The sequence below is a fragment of the Pelobates fuscus genome, chromosome 5 (assembly GCF_036172605.1).
Source record: "Pelobates fuscus isolate aPelFus1 chromosome 5, aPelFus1.pri, whole genome shotgun sequence".
NCBI classification, from domain to species: Eukaryota; Metazoa; Chordata; class Amphibia; order Anura; family Pelobatidae; genus Pelobates; species Pelobates fuscus.
Genome location: NC_086321.1, coordinates 14,269,784 through 14,296,221, shown reverse-complemented (window position 1 = coordinate 14,296,221; position 26,438 = coordinate 14,269,784). Strand labels below are relative to the sequence as shown.

The 26,438-nt window shown below is 40.8% G+C and overlaps 1 protein-coding gene across 3 annotated transcripts in view; it reads right to left on the bottom strand.

Moving 5' to 3' along the window:
* Window positions 1–26,438, bottom strand: part of AP3B1 (adaptor related protein complex 3 subunit beta 1) — a 206,838-nt gene that overhangs the window by 153,347 nt on the left and 27,053 nt on the right. For 2 of the 3 annotated variants that reach the window (XM_063453597.1, XM_063453598.1), the window contains exons 2-6: window positions 14,848–14,923; window positions 8,055–8,129; window positions 5,889–5,984; window positions 3,364–3,524; window positions 1,877–1,943 (exon numbers count right to left, since the gene is read on the bottom strand). In XM_063453597.1, the coding sequence (XP_063309667.1) occupies window positions 1,877–1,943; window positions 3,364–3,524; window positions 5,889–5,984; window positions 8,055–8,129; window positions 14,848–14,923 (475 nt within the window). Of the gene's footprint in view, window positions 1–1,876; window positions 1,944–3,363; window positions 3,525–5,888; window positions 5,985–8,054; window positions 8,130–14,847; window positions 14,924–21,377; window positions 21,934–26,438 lie in introns of those variants that run through there. The other variant, XM_063453596.1, reaches the window with a different exon arrangement.

The following is a 26,438-nucleotide window of genomic DNA, read 5'->3' as shown; positions in this document are numbered from 1 at the left end:
CTTTTTAAATTACAATCAGTGTCTGTGTATAAATAGTCAATGAGTTTGTTAGCTCTCACGTGGATGCACTGAGCAGGCTAGATACTGAGCCATGGGGAGCAGAAAAGAACTGTCAAAGGACCTGCATAACAAGGTAATGGAATGTTATAAAGATTGAAAAGGATATAAAAATATATCCAATTACTTGAAAATGCTATTCAGTGCTGTTCAATCACTTATTAAGAAGTGGAAAATTCGGGGATCTCTTGGTATCACGCCAAGGTCAGGCAGATCAAGAAAAAAAATCAGCCACAACTGCCAGAAGAATTGTCCAGGATAGAAAGAAAAACCCACAGGTGACCTCAGGAGAAATACAGGCTGCTCTGGAAAAAGATGGTATGGTTGTTTCAAGGAGCACAATAGGATAATACTTGAACAAAAATGAGCTGCATGGTCGAATTGCCAGACAGAAGCCTTTACTGCGCCAATGGCAAAAAAAGCCCGGTGACAATATTCCCGACAACACCTTGACATGCCTCACAGCTTCTGGCACACTGTAATTTGGAGTGACGAGATCAAAATAGAGCTTTATGGTCACAACCATAAGCGCTATGTTTGGAGATGGGTCAACAAGGCCTATAATGAAAAGAATACCATCCCCACTGTGAAACATGGTGGTGGCTCACTGATGTTTTGGGGTGTGTGAGCTCTAAAGACACAGGGAATCTTGAAAATTGATGGCAAGATGAATGCTGCATGTTATCTGAAAATACTGGCAGACAATTAGCATTCCTCTGCACGAAGGGAGATTACAACACATGCGCACAATGCCCCAGTGCTTCTATAGGACACTGGATTTCACAGATATTAGGCTAATCTCATATTGCTCAGCAAGCACACCAATGCTATCAACATGTTCTGCAGGTAATTATGGTACACGTTATCACAATTGATAATTCCTGGCGTTTTGTGTATCCATCGTGTAACCATTTCATACATTGGTATATGCATTATTAATTTTAGGGAGACAGAATTACTGCCAAAATGTTGGTACTCTATCCCCTGTGCTCTTCCCGACTTCTCACAGAAAAGCCTGTCACTTGCTTCAATAAATTATTTTTATTTCATTCCATCTCCAGATTAGCCATCCTGAGTCACTCAACATGTCCGGATGTCCTAAAAATAGTGTGCTTTAACACCATTAGGACAGCATGGAGCATCCCGTAGTCAAACTGCTCCATTCTGTGCCATTTCTGTATATGCAGCCCTAACCCCACCTCCCCTGACTGACTCACAGAGCCCGCACGAAAACAAAATGGTTTCACTTTCAGTTGTGTGTAAACTTTAATCACACACAGGAGGCTGCTGCAGACTATTAAAAGAGCAGGAGTAAAACATTCTAAATTAAACAGACTGTACAATAAAGGAAGTTTAAACATTAGATCTCTCTATACAGGAAGTGTTTAGGGAGGTGTGACTAAGGCTGCATTAACACAGTGATTTAAGACATAATTGGCAGAGAATTGAGCAGTGAGACTGCCGGGGCACGATCTACACATCAAAACGACTTCATTAAGGTAAGGTTGTTTTCGTGCCTATGGTATCCATTTAACGATTTAATTACCCAACAAGATATTGTTTAAACGCATTAGAAAATATTTACATTTTGTAACCTAGACATTCCCTTTCAGTCATACAAGTTAAAGAAAAGCAGTAACTTCTATGACCCAAAATTCAAAGGAGTATTGCTAAAACTATTAAGTACTGTTTAGAACTTGCCATACGGATATACTGATGTGCTTTACAATATAAACTGGCATAAAAGTACTGAGGGACCTTTGGACATAAACTAACCAGGTGCTGCTCCTAAATAAACAAATATAAAAAAATTACTTACCGTACTTTTGTCTTTAAGAAGTTTTTCAATGACTTCAATAAGCAGATCTTTCTGATCAGGATCCAAACTATGAACAGAATTAAAACACTAAATACGTTGAAAAATGTCCTAGTTAGGAGGTTATAGCTATTAAACATATATGTGTGACAACCTAATACCATATCAAAATCAAACTGTAAACATTGCACATAACATGGGAACATTTCAAAACCAGCAGATAAATAAAATAACAAAACCAAACCATGGGAAAATCATAGGTCGTATTATTGTACGCTTTCACTCTTACATTATGTATTGGGAGATATACATTTTATTTACTATTTTGTATATATATACACACACACACACACACACACACACGTTTATCTTCACAGATTATTATTTTTTTGTGGTTATTTTGTTGTTGTTTTTTGCCATACCACTTGATTTACTGCACATTGTGCAATAAGATGTTGGTCATTTCCGGTTTTTACCCACAAAAAAAAAACAATCATCAAACTGAAATAAATGGAACTAGAATGGGGACCTAGTGGAGCCTCTTTATCTTTTTATCATATTTCTGCAACATGTTTGATGTTTACATCTTCCTAATGTAATAAAAATGGGGTTTCTTTTCCATCTCTGCGGATGCCTTAAGATTTGTTTTGGATTCCTGATGTTTGCCATTCTATTGTTTAGTAAGCAAATCACTTGATTTAATCTGCGTTACTCAATGGTTTCCATACTGGAAAGTTCCCCATACCAAGGGCCTGTAGAATAGTCTAATTTAGTATAAAACAAGGTTTCTCTCTCGCTAGGTTTATAGGTGCACACACTCCTCTACACCCCCCTTGTGCACACAACTGCTATACATGTAACACATATGGGGTAAAAACAAACTGTATTGAGAAAGCTGGCTAAGCATGATGAGAGTAGTCCTACACACCACAATGTATTTTCTATTAAACTTATTAGATTATACACATTACACTCGGAGTAGATACAAGCTATGGGAGAATAAGCAGAGATAAACTGGCCCAGGCCTGTATAAAGGAGCAGACAGTCAGAGAAACAGAGAGACAGACCAAGACACAGTGTGAGAATGGTACATATTAATCTAAGCCTTTTGAATGGCAGCAATGAAATGGTTAATCCTTTTGCTGCACTTTTCATTGCTAGTCAGGCGTGGGAACACACCTTTAACATCAAAACACACGCTGTAGTTCGGATCTAGGATCCTCCCATTTGTTTGTTGATGGAGATACGTTTGCACTATCTGTAGGTAATGAAACAGCCCATCCCTGCCATAATTGTCCTTGGAAAGCAGGAGAACGGAGTGCTTTTTGTTATACATGCTAGGACAGTCACATCGTGTTCTCACAATAGGGACACCTTTAGCCTTTGATATATGAGACAGGTACTTTTATCCTCACTTGGAGATGGCTCAAGACATGTGGTATAATTGGTTTCAGGTTAGTGCAGCCCAGTCAGAGCAGAGACACCTTTACCTGTACAGTTTCTGGATAGCATGCGCTGCGGTTTTTCTCACATACGGAGACAGGTCGGCCGATGCTTCCTTAATAGCCAGCATCATTATGGGAACGATAATTGGCACCCTAATGCTCGATAAAACTCTCAGTGCGCTTGCACGAATCAGCTGGTTAGGATCCTAAAAAAGGAGCGTTAAATAGATGGAATAAAAACAGCAAATTAGCCGCACAGGAGACAACAATTTCAAAGGCACAAGAAAAGCAACATTTTGGTGATTTATAGATTTAAACAAAAATTATATACTGGGACAAAAGCTAAATAAAAGAAACACAAGGGAAAAATACAACACTGCAAAATATTCTTGTGTTACAGCAGCGGAGTAAATGCAGGAGAAGTATCGAATACAATACACATTTATCCCATTACGTGTGGGAAAACGTCTGTCCTTACTGCAACCTCTCCCGTAAAGTGCAGCGTACACACTTTGCAAATAAAACACACATCCCTTTCTGCTCTTCCTCCCTACTCATCATCCCAAAATAAACTTGCTCCTCAAATCCAAACTCCCCACCTCTCGCAAAATTCTTAGATTCACAAAGGACTTCCCGAATTCTCCTGTTACCAGACCCTCTATTTCAGCTCGCCTAATGTAGTTATCCATTCCAATCATCCCCTGCTCAGCACCAGCATTTCCCTGACCCCTGCTAGGAATTCTGCCCACCCAGTGTGATTTCACTACATGCTAAGGATTTATACGCTTTAATATGCACATTACATACGTCGTTTGACTTTACTACATATCTAAGGTGCTTTCGATAAGGGTGCTATATACAAAACGTTAAAAATTTTACAAGCCTGGCATTAAAGTTACTAGTTAAGCCTAGAAGTAATTCCCAACTGCAAACCACCACTTGTAACAGAACGATTTAGACTGGACTGGGCTGCAGCACACACAACAGCCCTATACCTAACACAGCATCTGCCAACCACATTGCATGTGGGTATCGGCCAGGAGATGCAGGATGCCTTGCAGAGGGTCTGTGGGTTTGAAATCTGTGGACTTTGCACCTAAATCAATGACATGGCTGCTAATGCAAAATTATTATTATTATTATTATTTTTTTAAATGGAAATTACTTGTCAGCTGTTCATTTACAAGCACACTGTACAGATAAAATCTTGGAGGACCCTATTTAAATGTCAGCAGAAGTTAGTGGACTGAGTACATTAGGTTCATTGGGATTAAACGGATTTATATTCTATTGAAATATCCCTACAGATCTACATGTATGTGCAGCTGAGAGGAACTCACATGTGATCTCTTCCCCTAAGATCTGTCAGTCAGCCTGGGGACATGCATGCTAGAAGTTTTAGTCCGGTTATACCCGATTATAGATTCCTATACTCTCTGCATGCATGTAAGCTACCAGTTAAATAGTAATAAAGATAGAAAAATAAGGTCAGTATTTAGTTGCCCGCTGTATTGTTTCACCTTCACAGTGCTTGTAAGTTACACAGCCCAGACTTGCTTGTTCTCAGAGTCTAACCCCACAAATATCGGCTTCTATAATCTGCTGCCTTCAACCTGTCCATGGAACATCGCAGAGCTGAATTTACACTTGGCAATGGCTAGTATTCAGTATTTCAGCAGTTGTATATGGAAGAAAAGTAAAATATGTATTTATACCCCATGCATAGAAACATTTGAGCGTTCCCACATTATTTGTATGCTTAGGAAAGCTTCAGCCTGCATTTTGTCATTCCCTTTTTCTGTGTCTGCCTGAAGATTTCCAATGAACGAGAGCCTTGGCAAATTAACAGGTAAAGCATCTTTACAGGGACGACTAAGGAATATAAACCGGAATACAGGGCTATTTAAATAGAATTGGTGGAGAAGAGCCATCTATCGCTATTTAGTAACATTTGTGTCCTTTCTTTTAGATTGGCTGAAATCAGGATCTCAACTCTTCCATAATTATACTGGTATTGTCAGAAGAGCAGGCTTTAACTTGAGTTAAAGATAGTTTCAAAAACTAAACAAAGTATCCATCAGGTACCAACGGCTTAAGGGTGATATAGTCCCGGGAGCAGTGCAGGGGGTTCTGACCAATGAACATATCGTAGGAACAAACTCGGCTGTGGATTTAGAGTAGGTCTTACTGGATGCAGATCAACAATGGACAATTATTGACCTGCTCTCAGTGGGTACAGTTTCACAGCCCTAATTATGAGTGCTTAGAAATATAATGTATGGATAGGGCATTCAAGATTTCAATGTATCCATACAGTATACAATCAAATCTGGCCACCCTACTGAAATAGTAAGGTCAGGTTTTGTTTCTAGGCATCCTTTTGAAGGACTATGTAAAAATCGTTCAAGCAGTGATTCTAACAATGTTAATCAGTATGACACTTCTTCAGGACTGTGTGACGATACGCCGATAGGAATAAACTCTCAGAGGCAATCAGGACATTTAGTCGTGTGTATATACGACATTCGCTCTCCTTCATTTTAAACAAGAAGAGAAAAAGCCAAACTTACTTTTAAACCACGTTGAAAAGTAGCAATAGATAAGAGAGCCAGGTCCTGTTGTTCCTCCGCATAGCGTACGAGGTACACGTAAACCAATTTCTTTATCTGCAAACACATACGAGAGAACGAAAAGAAGATTAAATTAGCCTGAACAGATAAAAAAAAAAAGATGTGCAGAAACCTGGAACGCAACCTACATCTTAAACAACGGCAGGAAAGAAAATTGTTTATTTGTTGAATGGCATGAAGGGGAAAACAGACAGCTACATCTATACAAAAGAGGGGATTGTTTCTTAATGCTCTGTGTGCACATCGTGTCAACACGACACATTGTCAAACTTGTTGCTTAACGAAATAAAATTATATACGCTCATTCTCCAGAGAAGCGCTTCTGTGGCTGCTGGGGCAAAAGACATAACAATATTAAATCGCAGAAGGTTGCAAAATACAACACTTGTCCTTGTTCTGCTTTAGTTTAGAGCCAATCAATAGTGACCACACGAGGCCTGTGCACTGAATGACGGCAGGTTGCCGAGAATGGCTTCTTTCCTTGAAACTACTCTGTGGCCAGATATGGGAGTGCTCGGAGATGCGTGACTGCATCCCTCTCTCTGCACTTATTCTCATTCAGTCTTACTACATGCCTGGCTGTGAAACTAATCATAGCGGGCCACATTAGTCTGAGGGAACACAGGAAGGTCTGTTTAATTAGTTTATCAATGCTGGAACATCAAACTTCATGACATATTGACTAAACCTTTGATTTTGGGCTGTACTTCCAGCACAGAGCAGGGTCACAGGCAGCATCCTTTGTCATATGGTAACATCTGGCAAACATCCCAACCAGAGCTGTGGCAAACAATGTGCTGGAGGGACTGGGGTTAAGCTGCAAAGTTTTAACTTTTCTATGCAGAGTTTTAGATCAACTTTACAACACCATCACAAAGAGACAGGGAAGGGGGGTGAGATTCCAAATGTACTAGAGGGGTATGAGATAATTAAATAATTGCCATCAGGGATTCCGTGAGAAGATACTGGAATACAAACAATACGATGTCATTCTTTTAATTAAATTAAGACACAGGAAGATACAGATCCCTTGCTAATCTGGCTCTGGGCACATGAACGGAGGCTCAGAATGTAGTGCTGCCATAATGTGCCTTTTTAGGCGTTAATAGCCTGCTAAAGGGCAAAGATCACCTCTCTGGAATTTACACCATTCAATAAAACATACACAGCTATTCAATAAACCAAAATGTTGGGATTCCAAAAGGAATTTCAAATTCTAGGGGAAAATAGCTGAATTCAGTTTTGGTTGTTTTGGCCCAGAAACAATTTACAGTTTAGTGAATACAGCTTTTTTTTTTTTATGAAATATTTAGCATAGTAGGTAATTAACTTCAGACAAAGCAAAGCCGGGGCCAACCTGCAAATGAGAAGGTGTTAGAGACATTGCTTCATGTCTCCTGTTTCCCTGTATGCTTTCTCTATACTGACTGGCAGGTGCAATATCAATAACTGACAGGGAGCTCAGATGGAGGTGCCCAGTCACAGGATAAAAAGATGTGGGTTCCCATTTAGCCTATTTTTCCACGTGTTACATCATTTTATTTGAAATGTTTTTTAAAGGTTTAGTAATCTAACATTTAGAAAAGGTACATTGTCTGGTCCCAAATAGCAGGGTCACCTAGCTGAAAGGGATTGGCAATGACGGGGCAGCTGCTGTCTGACCATAATCCGATGTATATATAGTTATTTATAGTATATGGGAAGTTACAACGCAACTTTACTAATATAACTGCTCACAGTATCTTAGACCATAGTAGCAATCACTGGCAGGTTCAGCAAGAGGACCGGCTGAGAAACAACAGTCATTTCTTAAATTATAGCAAACAGAATTTAGAATTCTTTGATTTTTATTGCATTTCTTTATACCTTACAAACGGTTGCCTGGAGTGGGCCTTTGATATGGGTATTCCATGTTACATTTCCTTTTCGCCTTTCTATATTCACAGCGTTTACAATGGGTGAAGTTTTTTTTTTTACCAAAGCTCACATTTTGGTGGTTTTCAGGGAGCAGACAGCTGTATTTCTGCTGGTTTGCCATTTTTCCCCCATTGTTTTCCCCCAGATTTACAATCTCTGTCATCCCTAAAACACACCCAGTTTCCTTACCTCCAGATTTTTGCTGGCCACGTTCTTCACGACAGCAGGAAACAGTTCAGAGGCATTTTTCCCACTTGAAATCATCTAAAAATAATCAAATAAATAAATAAACTTGAAGAAAAAAAAAACATTTTGCTTTTCAGATCTTAAAGGAACACTGCAGGGCAGGAACACAAACCTGTATTCCTGACCCTTTAGTGTTAAAACCACCATCTAGCACTTTCCTCCTTAAATATAGTAAAATCTTACTTGTATTCAAGTTTCCAGCTGCTAGCTTTGCCCCTGTCTGCCTCTGACCTCATCAGAAGTGGTGTTCTGAGCCAATCACAATGCTTCTCCATTGGCTGAGATTGTGAAGGAGGTATATCAGGGGCAGAGCCAGCACAAGTCAAACACAGCCCCGGCCAATCAGCATCTCCTCATAGATATACATTGAATCAATGCATCTCTATAAGGAAAGTTCAGTGTCTGCATGCAGAGGGAGGAGATACTGAATGTTTAAATGCATTTTAGGCAGCCATGACCAAGGAAGGATCTCTAACAGCCATCTGAGGAGTGGCCAGTGAAGTTATCACTAGGCTGTAATGTAAACACTGCATTTTCTCTGAAAAATGCCGAATCCCGTTTTTTTTTTAACCCCCCTCCCGCCTCCACTACATTCAATCGACCCCCTAGTCACCCCCAAATGTCCCTAAGCCCCACATTACCTATTTTTTATTCTTTATATTTTGCCCCGATCTTTATTCAGGGCCCCGCCATCTTTGTGTGGGTAGGTGAAGTCCCTGTGGGACACGTCATCTACCCACACTACACAGACTGTGAGATTCCCGCACATGCCCAGTGAAACACCTGGACATGCGAACGGGAATTTCACCTATTCATTCATTCATCAGACGAATGAATGAATAGAAAAAATCAGACGAACAAACTAACACTGCGTATCAGTGTTAGTTTGTTCGTTCAGTTTATTACAAGGAGGGAGCTACCGGCGTGCAGCTCCCTCCTTGTAATATGTAACTATAGAAGCGGCAGGGAGCTGTGCTCCCCACCACTTCCTAAGCCCCCCAGGTCCCCCCCTCACTCTATGGGGGTCAATATGACCCCCATAATAGCACAAGGGAGATTAAAATCTCCCCAATGCCCCTACTCGCTATACCGCGAGTAGGGGCATGTCCACTAAACAGTGAGCAGCCTGTGGCTGCTCACTGTAAAAAAAAAAAATTGTAATAAGGGGGGGGGACCTACTGTCCTCCCCCCTGGCCCCCACCCCTGCGCGGTGGGTGGGGGCCCTAATAAAACAATAAGGGGGGGACCTACTGTCCTCCCCCCCGGCCCCCACCCCTGAGCGGTGGGTGGGGGCCCTAATAAAACAATAAGGGGGGGACCTATTGTCCTCCCCCCGGCCCCCACCCCTGCGCGGTGGGTGGGGGCCCTAATAAAACAATAAGAGGGGGGGACCTATTGTCCTCCCCCCCCTGGCCCCCACCCCTGCGCGGTGGGTGGGGGCCCTAATAAAACAATAAGGGGGGGACCTACTGTCCTCCCCCCCGGCCCCCACCCCTGAGCGGTGGGTGGGGGCCCTAATAAAACAATAAGGGGGGGACCTATTGTCCTCCCCCCGGCCCCCACCCCTGCGCGGTGGGTGGGGGCCCTAATAAAACAATAAGGGGGGGACCTATTGTCCTCCCCCCCCTGGCCCCCACCCCTGCGCGGTGGGTGGGGGCCCTAATACAACAATAAGGGGGGGGGACCTATTGTCCTCCCCCCCGGCCCACACCCCTGCGCGGTGGGTGGGGGCCCTAATAAAACAATAAGGGGGGGGGACCTATTGTCCTCCCCCCCCGGCCCCCACCCCTGTGCGGTGGGTGCCCTAATAAAACAATATGGGGGGGGCCTACTGTCCTCCCTCCTGGCCCCCACCCCTGCGCGGTGGGTGGGGGCCCTAAATGAACCCCCCCCCATCAAGGTGACTAGGGGTCCCAAGCCCCTAGTCACCCCCCCACCCAAAACATTCTATCCCCTACCTACCCCCCTCACCCTAAAAATAGTGAGGGGGGAATAAAATAACTAACCTGTAAATAAAGAAATTAAACTTACCATTTGACGTCTTCTTTTTTCTAAATTCTTCTTTCTTCAGCCCCCAAAAAGGCCAAATAAAAATCCATCATACCCGTCGCACTTTAAAAAAAAAACAAAAAAAAAAAACGAGCGCAAACAAAAATTAATCCATGTTCACCCATGGAGGGCACGCCGCGTACTGAGCTCCGCAGGGCGGGTCAAGGCTTATAAAGCCTTGCCCCGCCCTGCAATTAGGCTTAGAACACGCTGATTGGTTGGTTTAAGCCAATCAGAGTGCTCTGTGTCATTTTACACAGCGTGGGAAAATTCTAAATAACTTTCCCACGCTGTGTAAAATGACAGATCACTGTGATTGGATGGTTTTCAAGCCATCCAATCACAGTGCTCTGTGTCATTTTACAAAATGGGAGGGGGCTACAAACATTGCAGCAGTAAATACATGACAGGACTATCACCTAAACATTGATAAGAGATACGGTCATTGTTGTAAACTCTGTTATCTGTTAAGATGAACCTGCCTCTACAGTTCCACTTACACTGATTAGACCGTTTGTGATGTGCTGCTCTTCCTATTGTAACTAACAGGAAACGTTTCTGACATTAAGTGCAACTGAAACTGAATGGCTTAGATAAGATGCCCATCAAACATGAAAAACGCAGGAACCATGGTTGATCCATAGTAAATTTTGCTTTCATATTTATCTAAAAACCTTGTCACCATTAATTAGCCCTGAGCAGGACGACACTTTAACTACCAGGCCAAGCAAGAGTCCGTCCCATATATTAAAAAAATAAAATGTGCCCAACGAGCACAACAAACTTGCAGCCCTCCTATCCTACAGCCAAATAACACACCCCAAATTGGCATCTAAAGCTATCAACTTTTTCTGCCCAATGAGAAATGTAAATTAAAATAACTAAAATACCTTGAGTAAAACATGTAAAAACCATCAAAGCTAGAAAGAAAAGAATTGGAGGGACATAGATTTCCTGCAGAGTAACTGGATTCTCGGCGGGGAGGCAGACTCTTACGCGGGGAGGCACAGCGCAGACTCTTACGCGGGGAGGCACAGCGCAGACTCTTACGCGGGGAGGCACAGCGCAGACTCTTACGCGGGGAGGCACAGCGCAGACTCTTACGCGGGGAGGCACAGCGCAGACTCTTACGCGGGGAGGCACAGCGCAGACTCTTACGCGGGGAGGCACAGCGCAGACTCTTACGCGGGGAGGCACAGCGCAGACTCTTACGCGGGGAGGCACAGCGCAGACTCTTACGCGGGGAGGCACAGCGCAGACTCTTACGCGGGGAGGCACAGCGCAGATTTTTACGCGGGGAGGCACAGCGCAGATTTTTACGCGGGGAGGCACAGCGCAGATTTTTACGCGGGGACCGGGAGGCACAGCGCAGATTCTTAGCGGTGTGTGATATAGCATTCAAAATGTAGGTTCCAGCAGCGTAAAATAGGATACAAGAGGTATATGAAAAAGCGTATTACATAGGCAAATTAATAACTTTTCTGACTGTTAATTGCTGTATGGAGTGCAATATGCTTAACAATACCCAGCTACTTTAGAGATTAAAAGGACCAAACGAACACGACACTATATTGCAAACACTGACACATGCATACACGTGTTTAAAGCTTCCTTCAGTAACGCAGCCTCTGATATCACATAAGATATTTATTTAAAGTGAAGCAAAGAATTAAGCTAAAATTACATGGAAGAAAAATTAGCGTGCTCCCAAAACGTCCAGATTTCACATAACATTTGTAGCTGCTGCAGGTAGGCATGGCCAAAATCCCATGCAAAAAAAAGAGACTACATATTTACTGAAGACATTACACATCAGCATGGGCTTATAACTACAGCGATGCCAAAGAACAGGACAGCATAATTCCCATAGATATAGGAGGGCCTTCCTTAAACAGTCCTATATAATAATATGCATGGATATGTACACAAAACATTGCAATCTATATAGGCTAGCAAAAATGTGCACAGTGGACTCCCAGATTATCACTGAGCCGGGTGATTTGTCGGATGTGAGCATGTGCTAGCACAGGGCACCACTCAGAGTACCTGTACTTCTTAACCAGAGTCTTAAATAGTATTTTACCTGTATATCTGATAGACTAAATTATCCCAACATTGTTACATTGCTTCAGTCACAAACAGACAAATATAATTAAATTTTTTTTTTCACCTTTGAAACAACTCAAAAGCAAAAGAAAGAGGAACATTTAATTTGAACAATGTAAGGGTATGTTAAGCAAAAATAAAAAAAAGTTCAAAGAAGTTCAACTCCTAAATATCTTAACTAGGCATCAAAACTTTGATTTCATTTTACTGCATTGGAGACCTGCAAGTCTCAGGTTATTGACGATCTTTCGATTCTGTTCTATTAAAAACAAAATAAAAACTCGATATAAAAAAAAACACTGATTTCGATGTGTCTCCCTTTTTATTTGCTAATAAAGTAATGAGAAATCTGCTCGTTATCACGTTCCGAGATGGCAGGGGGTAATGTCCTGCCGTTAATGCTCCTACTTTAGATACATCTTTCACAACCAATTTAAGCGAGCATCCCAATCAATTTCTAAACCCCTTCCGTGCCAGATTTATGAGACTTTGCTCCAGCTGAGAAGAATGAAACCTGGGGACTTGTTTTTATGTGATGCTTGTCGACTCACATCTAACAAAGGGGCTTCACAGCAAGGAATCCACAATTTTGATTTCAGCAAGAGGTTCAGTCATGCAAAATTATTTAGAAAGTATACTGGCACATTATCATGTCTCCTAAAATGTACAGATTAGCACACATAATGAAAAATAATCATAATAAAATACTGATCCGTACATCATGTGCCGGGCTCCGTGCAAGAAGTAGTCAATGCGAAACCCTACGAATACCCCACCCCGTACCCCTCAGATATATTTCAAAACAGATTGATTTGGAGAGAGATTGGAAATAAAGTCAAGGGAGGTGCACACATACACCACACATTCTCACCAAGCACTGGACAGACAACATCAATAGGTGTACAGCACATACATATAAATAATACGATTTGGAAAAGGAGCGATCATATACCTAAACCAGCACCATGGTGATGAGTCCAACATATAAATATCTACCCAAAAAATAATGTAATCGTTAGACACACATATACACAAACACTGCAAATCTCCTGTACAAGAATGCACACAGCAGAACTGGAAGAACATAAAGATGCAATTGCAGAACCCAGGTGTTGTGAGGATGAGCAGACTAGAATAGTGTTAATTGAGACATTTGAGAAAACTGGTCATTAAGTCACATGTGACAGTTCCTCAGGCTCCTTCAATAGCCATTTCTTAAACTATCCAAACTCGACGTTAGACATGCTGCAGCTCCTTTTTCAGGGTCTCATACTTAAAGGGACATGATGAGGGCTTCATTAATTCGATCTGTTCCGTCCTCAATAAATGAGTGACAGTCGCATTCAGGAGACTAACTGCCCATCTCTCTGTAATAAACACCTGCAGCAAAACCTACCGATATACGAGAGTTCTGTGTGCAATCAACAGACTCACATAAATATGGTGTATAAGAAATACAAATATATTGCAAATAGTGACTTGGATGGTGTGATCTTTTGGATCCTAGTTAATCATACAGTGTGCACACTTCCATAGAAGTTGCAAATGTGCAGAGAGAGTAGGATAATCAAATTAAAGTGTCTTTTTAGTCTGTTATTCCCTCAACAATTCAATAAAAATGGAGATGGGGCAAGTTTTGTATAGGTTGTTACAGAGTGTATTTCATTTAAAGGGAAACTCCAGTGCCAGGAAAACGATCCGTTTTCCTGGCACTGGAGGGTTCCTCTCCCTCCCACCCACCAATCCCCAGTTACTGAAGAGGTGAAAACTCCTTCAGTCACTTACCTGAGGCAGCGGTGATGTCCCTCGCCGCTCCTCCTCTGTATTGCGTCGGCCGGTGGGCGAGACTGATCCCGCCCACCGGCCGAGGAGACCTAATGTGCATGCGCATTATGTCTCCCCATAGGAAAGCATTGAAAAATCATTTCAATGCTTTCCTATGGGGAAATGAGAGACGCTGGAGGTCCTCACACGTCCAGCGACGCACTAGCACAGGTTTCCTGTGCTATGAAGGAGGAAGTGACCTCTACTGGCTGTCTAGTAGACAGCCACTAGAGGTGGAGTTAACCCTGCAAGGTAATTATTGCAGTTTATAGAAAACTGCAATAATTACACTTGCAGGGTTAGGAGTAGTGGGAGTTGTCACCCAGACCACTCCAATGGGCAGAAGTGGTCTGGGTGCCTGGAGTGTCTCTTTAAAGGGACACTATAGTCTCCAAAACCGTTGTAGTGTATTGATCATGCCCCTGCAGTCTAACTGCTCAATTCTCTGCCATTTAGGAGTGAAAACTATTTTATTTCTGTTTATGCAGCTCTAGTCACACCTTCCCTGGCTGTGACGGATACAGCCCGCATGAAAGCAAAATGGTTTCATTATCAATCAGATGTTAACATGCTTTAGAAGTTGTCGCCTGCTCTGTAAATTGAATCAAACACACGGGAGGCTCCTGTAAGATCTAGCAAGCTATAAACAATCATTTTTAATTTTGGGAAAATTTTATAATTAAACATAAGAGGGATATTGACTCAAAAGGTGCGCAGTGGACAGATGGGAGAACAAAATCTATATGATTAGCCTTACCCCGATAATCCTTTTCATTGCTTCCAATTTTGCATTGTCTTTGTTGCTTTCCAGCATTTGCTTTAAGTCTTCATTCCTAAACAAGTAATGAAAATCAATAACGATCTATAAAAGCAAAATAACAATTCGGCTAGATTGAATACAAATAATTAACGAAGGCAAAAAACACTTTGAATTCTAGTGATATATTTATTAACATAAGCCTCAATTTGATATTGTTCATTGGTTTAATATTTTCGGATAAACTTTTAAAATGACCAATTCTGAAAAATATTTTATTATTAACATAATTTTGTATTATTTGTGAAATATTTTTAGATTTCATAACATTTTATCCAAGAATATTAAATCATTTGAAAATCTTGTTAAAAATATTAAATCGTGGCCATATGCATCGGTTGCCCTTTTCCTCTCTTTCTGCCAAGTCTGTCACTCCTTGTGAAAACTAGTGAAGGATTCTCTTACTTAGAAATATGTGCACATGGCCTACGCTAGGCCTTAAACCAGCCATCCCCCACTGGTTTGGTCAATGACAGGTCATAGCATACATGTTTGACATACAGTGGACAATTCCAAACCTAAAACATTAACAGGAATACAGATCATTCTCCATTCAGCTGGTTCATTCCACCAGTTTTTAAGATCTCTACTTTCATGCCTGAAAATATGAACCATGTGATTTTTAATATCTTTCTTTTAAGGGACACCGAGTACTAATTACATTTCATCTCATTAAAGTGGTTATGGTGCCTGGAGTCCCTTGGCACTGTCCCTCCATTTAATGTTAAACAATTTTGAGCAGTTTAACAGTGAATGAATGTTCCTGGCTTCCCAGAGCTCTGTCCCCTCTGGAGATGTGGCTAACGTAGAGATTACACACTTCCTTCAAGTTGTACCAATTCATACCTGAAATAAGCAATGTGATTGGTTGAATCCGGTCAGCTGACACGGTCAGACAATTACAGCCGCCCTTTGCTGCTCAGGTAATGCTTCCTCATTAGCCCAAGCAGCGCAGAGAGGATGGAATGCGAGCTCTCACTAATCATTAAACCAATTTAACACTGAATGGTACAGCGTTACAGAATTTTCTGGCGCTATATAAATAATAAAAAATAATAATAATTTAGTTACAGTGCCTACAGTATCATTTTAACATAAGAGGTCCCTCCCACCTCCCCAATGTGTCCAAATAACAGAGTCTAGAAGGGAGAGATCTACTTAGTCTTTGCCAATGCCCCAAGCCTTTATGACTTATAAGAGACATAGCCCAGTAAACAACATATAGAGAGCCCAGTATAACTGCAAACATACATCATGCTGTCTATAACTGCTATTTCTATCTCTTCCAGAGTTCATATTTACATTATTTAACATGCAATAGAAAAACACTAATAGGGCTAAACTAAAATAAACAGATTATTAAAAAGTTAGAATGATACCATTACGTTATATCAAGGACATAATATCCCAGCTGTGCAGCTTCAGAACATCTGAAGCCAAATATTCTTCTTTTGGCGAAATTGGTTAATACTGCTCAGCCAATCCCAACCCTCCTATTGCATCCAGAGACAGATGTACGTTTCCCATAAACTGACCCATGCAGCCGAGAACGCATGTGCAAATATACTCCCGACACAAGTTTCTACTTATTCTTCAGACCGCTTCAAATTATTTATTTGATACTCACAGCTTTGCCATCGCTCACAGAGTACCTACAGGACAGCGGTAAGTCACTATTTTGGGCACAGAGAAACAGTCCTATATTAAACTAGTTCTGCTACAATGAACCAATATAACAACTTAGATACCAGAGAGGCTGCACTATACGAGTCCATTAAAGTCCCAAGTTAACATAGTGTGTTGTATTAATTACATTGTGTCCACCATACAGGATTGTTTGTTTATTTAATGCTACAAGGACACAAGTTAAAAACTTGGACAACACTTTGTACACCAAATTTTGCAAAAACTTCTCAAATTTAAGGTCAAAGTAGCGAATTAGAAGCATAGCTGGCTGGGACTTTATTTTAAAATCCGTCTACTGTGGCCTTAAATTTGAAATTGACTTTGAATTCTCACTTTAGTGAATAAGTCTCACCTCTCTCAGGGTACACTCTTACCATTTCTTTGGAGAGTCTGCCAGAGACCAGAGAACTGCAAGGACCAGCAGTACACTCTCTCTCTCTCCTATTTCTGTATATAGGGGCAAAACTTACTTTTCATTAGAATCCTAGCTTAGACAACTGAGCAGAATGGAAGTAGTAAATCTAAGGACTTTTATGTAAAAATGTTGGAAAACCGTCAGAAGTGGGAAGAAGCATTTTTTTTTTTTTTTTTTTTAATGGATCCCGGTTTGCCCTGGTAAAAAAACAAAAAAACAAAGCAAGAGGTCTTCGCTTTCCATTTCTTTACAACGCTGTGCTCAACATCAAACAAGACCGGACGCTAATTCAGTATATATTCATAGAATATATATTACCAACTGTCAATATTCATTGCTATGAAATGTGTCAAAAATTCAATTTATTTAAAAGTTATACATTAAACCAGCAGAATAATTTGGTAATTCTTCCAGTTAAAATGCTTCTGCCTTTTTGATTCTCAATATTTTATTCTACATCTTCTTAACAAATATATTTAAGAGAGGCACAGCGTGGGAAAAGCGTTATATTCTCAAGGGATCTTTCACAGATTTGGTAAAACAGACAAAGCTAATATAGACCGTGGTGTTGTTGAATCAACTTTAAAACATTTAAAATGCTTTGCAGTCATTAATGACAGGTCTGCATAATGGGTGAACGTGAAGAGAGTTCAACGAAATGAAAAAAAAATATTATTGCAATTAAAAGGGGAACATGGGAGGCGGAGCCAAGCTACTGATCGAGACGGACGCATGTCGGATGAGCTCCGACAATTACCGCCGCATTTTGGCAATATCTAACCCCTTACCTCCGCTGGCAAAACGGACCACGGGTGCTAACAGTGGTCATGGGCCGCAAGCTGAAGAAGCAAAAGCCCGATAAGCCCAAAGCGGGCATGAATATAGGAGATCTACTCCGGCAGGCCCACGGTTCAGGCAGGCCCAAGATGGCTGCCGAGATGGATGAGTACTCAGACTCCTCAGAGGACTCACTACTGGGGATGGGATCCGCCGTGGCCCCTCTCCCACCGCGGCCCCAGACAGCTCCAAAGACCACTGATTCAGCTCCGGTGACAAATGCCACCCTGAAGGAGCTACTACACAGCCTCCAGCTCACCCTGCAAGCCGACATGGCCTCACTCAGAGCAGACCTAACGGGCCTGGTAGGCCGCTTGGGGACGGTGGAGACGACAGCAGCTGAACATACCCAGACAATCACCACTCTCTCTGGTGCAGTCCAGACTCTCCAGGCACAACAAGCCACTTTGGAACAACGATTGGCTGTGATGGAAGACGGCAGGCGCCGAAACAACCTCAAGATACGTGGGGTCCCAGAGGCTATCCCAGACGCAGAACTCCCGCACCTGGTGAGAAGGCTGCTAGGGTCACTACTTACGCCCAAGCAGGCAAAAAGCGTTATGACTGACGGGATATTTCGCATACCAAAGCCTAAAAAAGCCCCCGAGACCGCATCCAGGGATCTGGTGATCAGATTCAGCAACGGCAGGGAGAAAGCAGCGGTACAGGCAGCAACTAAAGGGAATTCGCCACTCTCCTTTGAAAACATGGCGCTCACGTTTTATTCAGATTTATCTGGGGACACTCTGAAATGGAGGAAGACTCTCCAGCCACTTACCTCACTGCTGCGCACCCATGCTATCCCATATCGCTGGAGACCACAGCGGCTACTCCACATCCTGAAAGGAGACTCCGTGCACGCGGTCAGAGACATTAAGGAAGCAGCGGCCATGCTGGAAACCATCGGCCTCCCACGAGATGCGCTAGCCCAATCTGGCTCGAGCTATACCGCCACCGCGCTCATTTGGGACCCCTCTAGGGTTGCCCCGTTTGTCCCTCAGAGGGCTCGCTTGGATACCAATGCGGTGGTCACAACATGAGGCGAAGCAGGACTACCCAGGCTCCAAAGGGGCATCACCCACTAAGTACTTTATTTTTGTTTGTTTTTTGTTTTTGTTTTTTTTGCTAACCCATGGTTTGGGGTTCATGTGACACTCCTCTTTAATAAGTTAAATATCAGCTAAAATGTACATAGTTCATGTTGGCTCCTCAAAGCCACAGCCAATATAGCCTCCCATAAGCTAGACTAATTGCAGGACAGTAATAGGTTTATGCAGCTGGATATCAATGTTCTAGTTATGTTTGTTTCTTAGACCTGTCTACTGTTTAGCCGTACCCTATACGTGACTAACTGTACATTGCTAGACAGAATGTATGCCATATCAGGTAGTTTCTTGGGGACAATGTTAGTCCTACTTTAATCACCCAGATGATACACATAGTTGACGGAGCGGGTATAATGTTCAAAGTATGCGACCTATCAAGCCGAGGTCGGAATGTAGCGAAAAATGAGAACAGGCTGATGTGATGCTGACCTATAGAATTTTTCTCAATATACTCGTTATGATAAACTAACTTACTCCTATGTCTTTCTATAAAAACAAAAAATGTGCACTGACATATCAATGTGCCTATATTGTTAACTTCATTGTTTACCTTTCACTCGCAAGTGCTGTTGTGGCATAGCGAGAATGCTTGTTACCCTCATGCACGTCAAAATAAAGAATTTAAAAAAAAAAAAAATAAAAAAAAAAAAAAGGGGAACATGGGGAAAATGGACATATTGCACACCTTGACGGAATTTTCTCAACAGCAATATCAAAATGCTAAGTAGGCACGTGAGATTAATGGAATATAGAAAAAGAAAATTAGATTCTATTTTAGATTTTTAACATGTAAAAGCTACGATGCGGAATGAAAACCAGTAAAAAAACATTTAAAATGGAGAACAGAACTTCTAGGAAAAGTGATGTATCTTAAAAAGCTCCAATGAATTTCTGTGCGATCATAATGGACACTCCGGAAATAAAACGTAAAGGCCAAACAAACACATGAAGGTGAACTCTACTTAGTGATGAAAGGCAAACAGAAGGTTAATTAGCCGTCTTCATAAATTATTTCCAGACATCCTCCATCCAACCTTGTCTGAGATGTATTACCTACGCATATTAAGAGGCAGCTTGGGCCAATTCCAGTAGAACACAGGCACTGGATGCCACAGTATCATTGGGCAACAAGGAGGATCTGACACAGTTACCATTTGATGGAAGATGTAAAAGGCACATCAAAGAGGTATCTCTCTCTATTAATCTGAACACCCGTATTAGATCATAATCCTGTGCCATGAAGTAATAACCTTGGCACTACAAATGCTTATAAATCACACAAGATAAAGGCTGGCTTCATGCCGTTGGTAGAACTGTACCCAAACATCTGGAAAGCCAAGCATCACCAAGAATCCCTAATACAATCCCTTGTGTTATGTTTCAAAACACTACACAGCCCATTATCACAGCAGCAATAGATAAACAATAACTTAATTATTTACTAAAAAAAAAAAAAATAGAAATATGTATTAAACTACACAACTTTTAGGCAAAAAAAAAAACCCAGTATGTCTAAATGATAGTTTAAAAAAAATTAGAATGATACCACTTTATCATAAAGACAAAATAAAGGGTATCAGGAATAACTGATTCATCTGCGAACCGTAGACTTCTAGCAAAGAGGAAAAATACTGACCAATAACAGTCTTGCTGCACCCAGTGGCATTGCCATAAGTAAGTGGTTCTAAACCTTTTTAATAGATTGACTCAAATGATAAAAATGACATTGCAAATATAAACCGAACAACCCACTCTTCTAGTTAAACATAATAAATATAAAGATAAAAACTGCATTTCAGCGCTACAGCCTCAAGAAAACCAAAGACAACTCAGTGGAAAGAGAGCCTGAATCTAATTTGGGATTCCAACCCGGTGATAACAACCACCCCCATAAATGAATCATTATTGTGATAAAATATGCGAATGTAAATAAGGGAAGCAGTAGGATTCTACAAAAAAGAAAAAATGGTTTGGTAAATACTCTTAGTAACTATGGTAACAAAGATGCCAAAGTCATGCCACCAGTCATTGTACAATATGAGTCAGCAACAGGGGGAAGAGACAATCCCAGTTTGCAAGGCTTTAATTACTCTAATAAATAGATTTATTATGTGCGCAGGTGGTAACGCTCTATTAGATTTCTAGAGTAACACTTTCTGTACTGTAAGAAAAGAATACCCCTCTAGAATGTAAGCTCATTGAGAAGGGCCCTCCACCAGCTCTGTTCCTGTACGTCCAGTTGTCTGGTTACAATTACATATCTGTTAGTCCACCCATTGTACAGCGCTACGGAATCTGATGGCGCTATAAATAATAAAAAAATAATTATTATAATACTAATAATAATACCTCCCCAAAATCCAAATATACTAAATACACAGAATATTACAGCATTACTAGAAAAGTAAACTTCTTCCTATACATACCCATCCAGAACAAGTTTGCAGGAATCCTCAGTACGGTTTACTGGGGTAGCCGCATTGAGTGCCATTTCTTCGGCAGTGGGCTCTGCAGTCAGGCTAAGCTGCAGGTTGTCGGCCACATGGAGGACGGATATTACAGCAGACGCAGCATTAACTTTCTTCATGGTGTACAGCGGAGGCTCCATACTCCCCAAATACAAACAGGTGACACTTACAATCCCTTAGACTTGGAGAAAAGAGACTGCGGCATAAACAGGATGCCAACTCCCCTTATCAGAAAGTGACTTTCAAATCAGTGCGTGGAGTCATTTCCCTTCCCAAATAAAATCCATCAAGGTTACAATAAGAACATTTGGCTGAAGCCGATTCACATTACGCAGACTATGCTCTTAAAATGCTGTTAGAAATCTAATTAAAATGAGTTAATCTTCTGTCACGCTGAGGGCTGGTGCACCTTCTAAGAAAGGGGAACTCAAATAGAAATTTCCTGATTTTCACCAGCCCAAGGCTTAGCAGCAGAAATATGTGACTCCACACATCATGCTAACTTGCTACAAGTAGCAGGCTAAAGAAGATATGAGCAGTCACATGTCCTCAAGACAAGAATGTGGCCTGCCACAAACTAGCCCAACAACTCGTGAAATGCAGTTCAGCAAGTGACAATAAAAGCCTTCCCTATGGAGGGCGTGTTCACTTGGTGGGCAGCTCAGGCATTTAATGGAGCTTATTTAAACTATATGGGGAAAAAAGTTTAAATAGCTGTTGCAAGCTAACATTAAGACACACCTGAAACATGAACCTGTTGGGACACATGTCCCCTACCCACGTGCCGAGATAAGAGCATAAAAGGACAGTTATATTTAGTTGACCGGAGAAACAAACATGACACCCTGACATGGTTAATAGAATGGTTAAACGCACTCTGTACAGGTTAGACAAATTTACTTCGCCAAGTTTCGATGCAACACATTTTACAAAGCACTTTCTCTAGTGCCTTCAGGGCTGGTATGGATTGTAGAAGAATGTGCTGATTTAAAGAGCCTTTCACCTGTTTAACCAACAATAAAGTTTGTCAAAGAGGTTTTAATTGACCTTTTGTCCATTATTCATGTTCTCACAAATTTAAACAAATCCTTTAAGCATCAATTCTAAATGAAAATGTGTGTCTATGTAGGCAAAATTGGTAAGCAACAATGTAGCAGAGCTGCGATCCCGAGACCGAATATCTTCACTGAAGTCCTCTCGAGCTGGAATAAAGAGCTGCTTAGTGATTATAACCCATTCCCCCAGTAACAGGACGACACACAGTTCTGGGAGTCACCTGAAGTTTATTGAACCACAACCGGATTTTTTTTTGCACAGACCCCCAGCATATGTCTCCATTGACCATAGCACAAACCCCTCCCAGGCATCTCTGTGTCTGGGAGATAATGGAGTCAAAAGAAGGATAAACTCAATTATCTCTCAGTTACAGGAAACCATACAAAACACCCCAAGAACATATTTAAAATATACAGGAAACCCACAAGTCTTATACCCCCGAATAGCCTGGATCTGATCGCCCAAGTTGTCCAAATATCGCTCAAATCCATTAGGTAGAACGGTATCTCCATTCAGGTAAAGTTTTGACCGTCCAGCCACGAGGTGATAGCCTAAAATAGTTCCACATGAAAAAGGGTCAGCGCCGGACTATTTTCGGGGGTTCTTGTGCAAACACAGACGAACGCTTCCCCTGGCTTTTAGGGAGCGAATGCTCCCTGAGTTCGGTAGTTCCTTTCTCCTGAACGGCGTTCTCCTAACTGGTCTGGGAAAGGAACAGGCATTCGACAACCATTTACCGCTGTCTGTGTTCAGGAGACAAAATGGCGGCCATTCACTAGAGCACGTGTGTTCGGTTACACAAATGGCAGCCATTCACTAGAGCACGTGTGTTCGGTTATACAAATGGCAGCCATTCACTAGAGCACGTGTGTTCGGTTACACAAATGGTGGCCACCCAGGGAAAGCACTTCAACCAATTGCTCCTTTCAAGTTAACGAGCCAGGGGTGGTCGGTGTTCAAAGAGTATGAAAGGGGGTGACCACACATCTTAAATTTGGGCCACGAACAGTTGAATAGAATTAATACGTGTTATACAGGGGACCTAGGCTGCTAAACGAGGATATGTTCGGGAAACTTCAAAATAGATATGGGCAACCATATGGGATAAGGTCCACCACACACAACATTCCCTAGTTACAAAAAACATCTTTAGCTTAATTAAGTGGTTTTGGTGTATAGATAATGCCCCTGCAGTGTCACTGCTCAATTCTCTGCCATTTAGGAGTTAAATCACTTTGTTTATACAGCCGAGTTACACCTCCCTGCATGTGACTTGCACAGCCTTCCATAAACACTTCCTGTAAATAGTCATCTAATGTTTAGACTTCCTTTATTGCAGTCTGTTTAATTTAGAAGGTCTTATCTCCTGCTCTGTTAACCTGCAGAAGCCCCCCTGTCTGTGATTAAAGTTAAATTAACAGAGTATGAGAAAGATAAGAACTTCTAAAGTTCTACATTGTACTGTATTATTTGATTGAAAATGAAACCATTATTTGCATGCAGGCTGTGTGGCTAGGTATGCCTAAGTAGAAACAAAAGTGATTTGACTCAAATATTATTATTATTATTATTATTAATTCTAAAGCACTAACAAATCCTAAGGCACTGTACAATAGGTGGACTTGCAGACACGTATATACAACAAGACGAGTTCAAGGCAAACGAAGAGGGTGTTGAAGGTCCTGCTCACACCAGCTTACATTGTGAGTGGCAGAGAATTGTCCTCCGAGACTGCAGAGGCATGATCTATACACAAACAGCTGCATGAAGCTAAAGAGACAAACAAAACGCATACTTTGCGGATGACTGCTTTCTGCATCTACCAATTACAAGTCTCCAAGTTAACTATGAACTACTTTTCATTTTGGGCTAAGATTCAAATTTCCCTTTGAATTTCTGATATGTCCCAATTTACAGAATAACCCTACAGTATAACCCTTACAGTAACATGTACGTTATGTGCTAGAATGAGGGAATAGTAAGGAAAAAATGTATCTCCCACTAAGGATTTTGCAAACAGTAATGGGGACTTAAACACAGGTTGTCATTAAGGGGACACTATAGTCACCAAAACAACTTTTTATTAATGAAGCAGATCATGCCTCTGATGTTTTATAGCTCAACATTTTGCAATTTAGGAGTTAAATTACTTTTGTTTCTGTTTATGAAACCCTCGTCTCACCTCCCCCGGTTGTGACTGACAGTTACCGATAGGTAACTTACGTTAGAAGTTTTTATCTCCTGCTCTGTAAATTGAACTTTATTACTTACAGGAGGTTCTAGATGGCTATTAACAGAGCAGAAGATAAAGTCTAAATTAAAAAAGAATTTGCAATAAAAGAAGTGTAAACATTAGATCTATCTTTACAGGAAGTGTTTAGGAAGGCTGTGCAAGTCACATGCAGGGAGGTGTGACTAGAGCTGCACAAACACACTGATTTAACTCCTAAATGGCAGAGAATTGAGCACTGAGACTGCAGAGGCATTATCTATACACCAAAACTGCTTCAATCACCTAAAGTTGTCTTGGTGACTAAAGTGTCCCTTTAAATATTATTCATATCACATATGATTAACATAGTCTAAACATGAAAAAAAAAAAAATATATGTGACTTTTTTGTTCTTGCCACATACATACCAGCCGCTGAAACAATAGGACATTCACTGTTGACCCAGGTGGTAATGTCTGCTCTGTGTATGTGTCTGCCATATTCCATATATCTACAACTCTTCCTATAAGCAGAATTTCCAGATCTAAGTTGTGTAACATTTGGTAGTGATGTTCTTTGCTAAATCTACTGTGCTTTTTTTTTTTAAATATATATTTTAATATATATTTAATCCCGTTATCACCATCCCTTCTATTCTGTTAAAGCGGCACGGTCACCCCAATGTGATTATTAACAAATCCAAAAGCAACACTACTCAATTATCTGGAGTTATTTTTTTATCCTCTTTTAGATTTTAAAAATATTTCTGGTGCTCCGTCTATATAAGGGTGAGTGAATATCTTAGAGATTTATTCTCGGCCCCCATTTGGGTTTGCGTTGTGTTTGTCCCAAATTTATTATTGGTAAATAACAAAGTAGCAAATTTACAGAGAAGAAAAAAAAATAAAACTGATTTATTCAAAGTGTAAATGACATAGAACAATGCTGCTAATGATTAACTTAAAACCAAAAGTAAAGTTAATAACGACCACTAATATGTTCTGTTCATAAATTAGTTTAAAACGATTAGCAATATAAATCTTTATAACAATCATTAGGTTAGGACCTGCCGCAAATGGATACCAGGGTTGTGCAATTTATGGTCAGTTTGGAATTCTATCCTCATTATTTTAAATAAAAGTTGTTTTAAAATATAGTTTTAAAGCTGGCTTTGTGTGGAATGCACTCTACATTTAATAGTTAGAATTCATCTTGTTTCATTCTGGAATGTTTATATGGATACAAATACGCACATTTACATATACTGTATTATCAAACAAGAAAAGCCAGTTTTGTTTGATTCTAACAGCAGTTTCTCTAGTCTTGTGACATCTTGTGGAAACAACTGAACACTACATATGGTATATGCAAAAATGTAAAATAAAGAGGGACACTAGTATATATACCTTGCGTAAGAATATAACGCACATTAAAAAAGTTAACTTACAGGAAACAATATTGTACAGTGATCACCAAAATAAATAAAATTAAAAAATAAAACAAACCGCTCAGAAAACACATGCATTTTAAAGAGCCACGCTCTATCTTAATGGTGGTCCACATAATTCTGAGATAAGTGGTCCTTCTCCAAGTTATCAGGAACTGCAAAAACACTGCCTATACTTAACAAAAAACATACTCAACATAAAATGTATAGATATAACCACTAAAAAATGTATTACATGGATCAGATCATAAAAAACGCAAGGGGGAATATAATATCAATAAACCAATGAAAGGCCTTATACATTT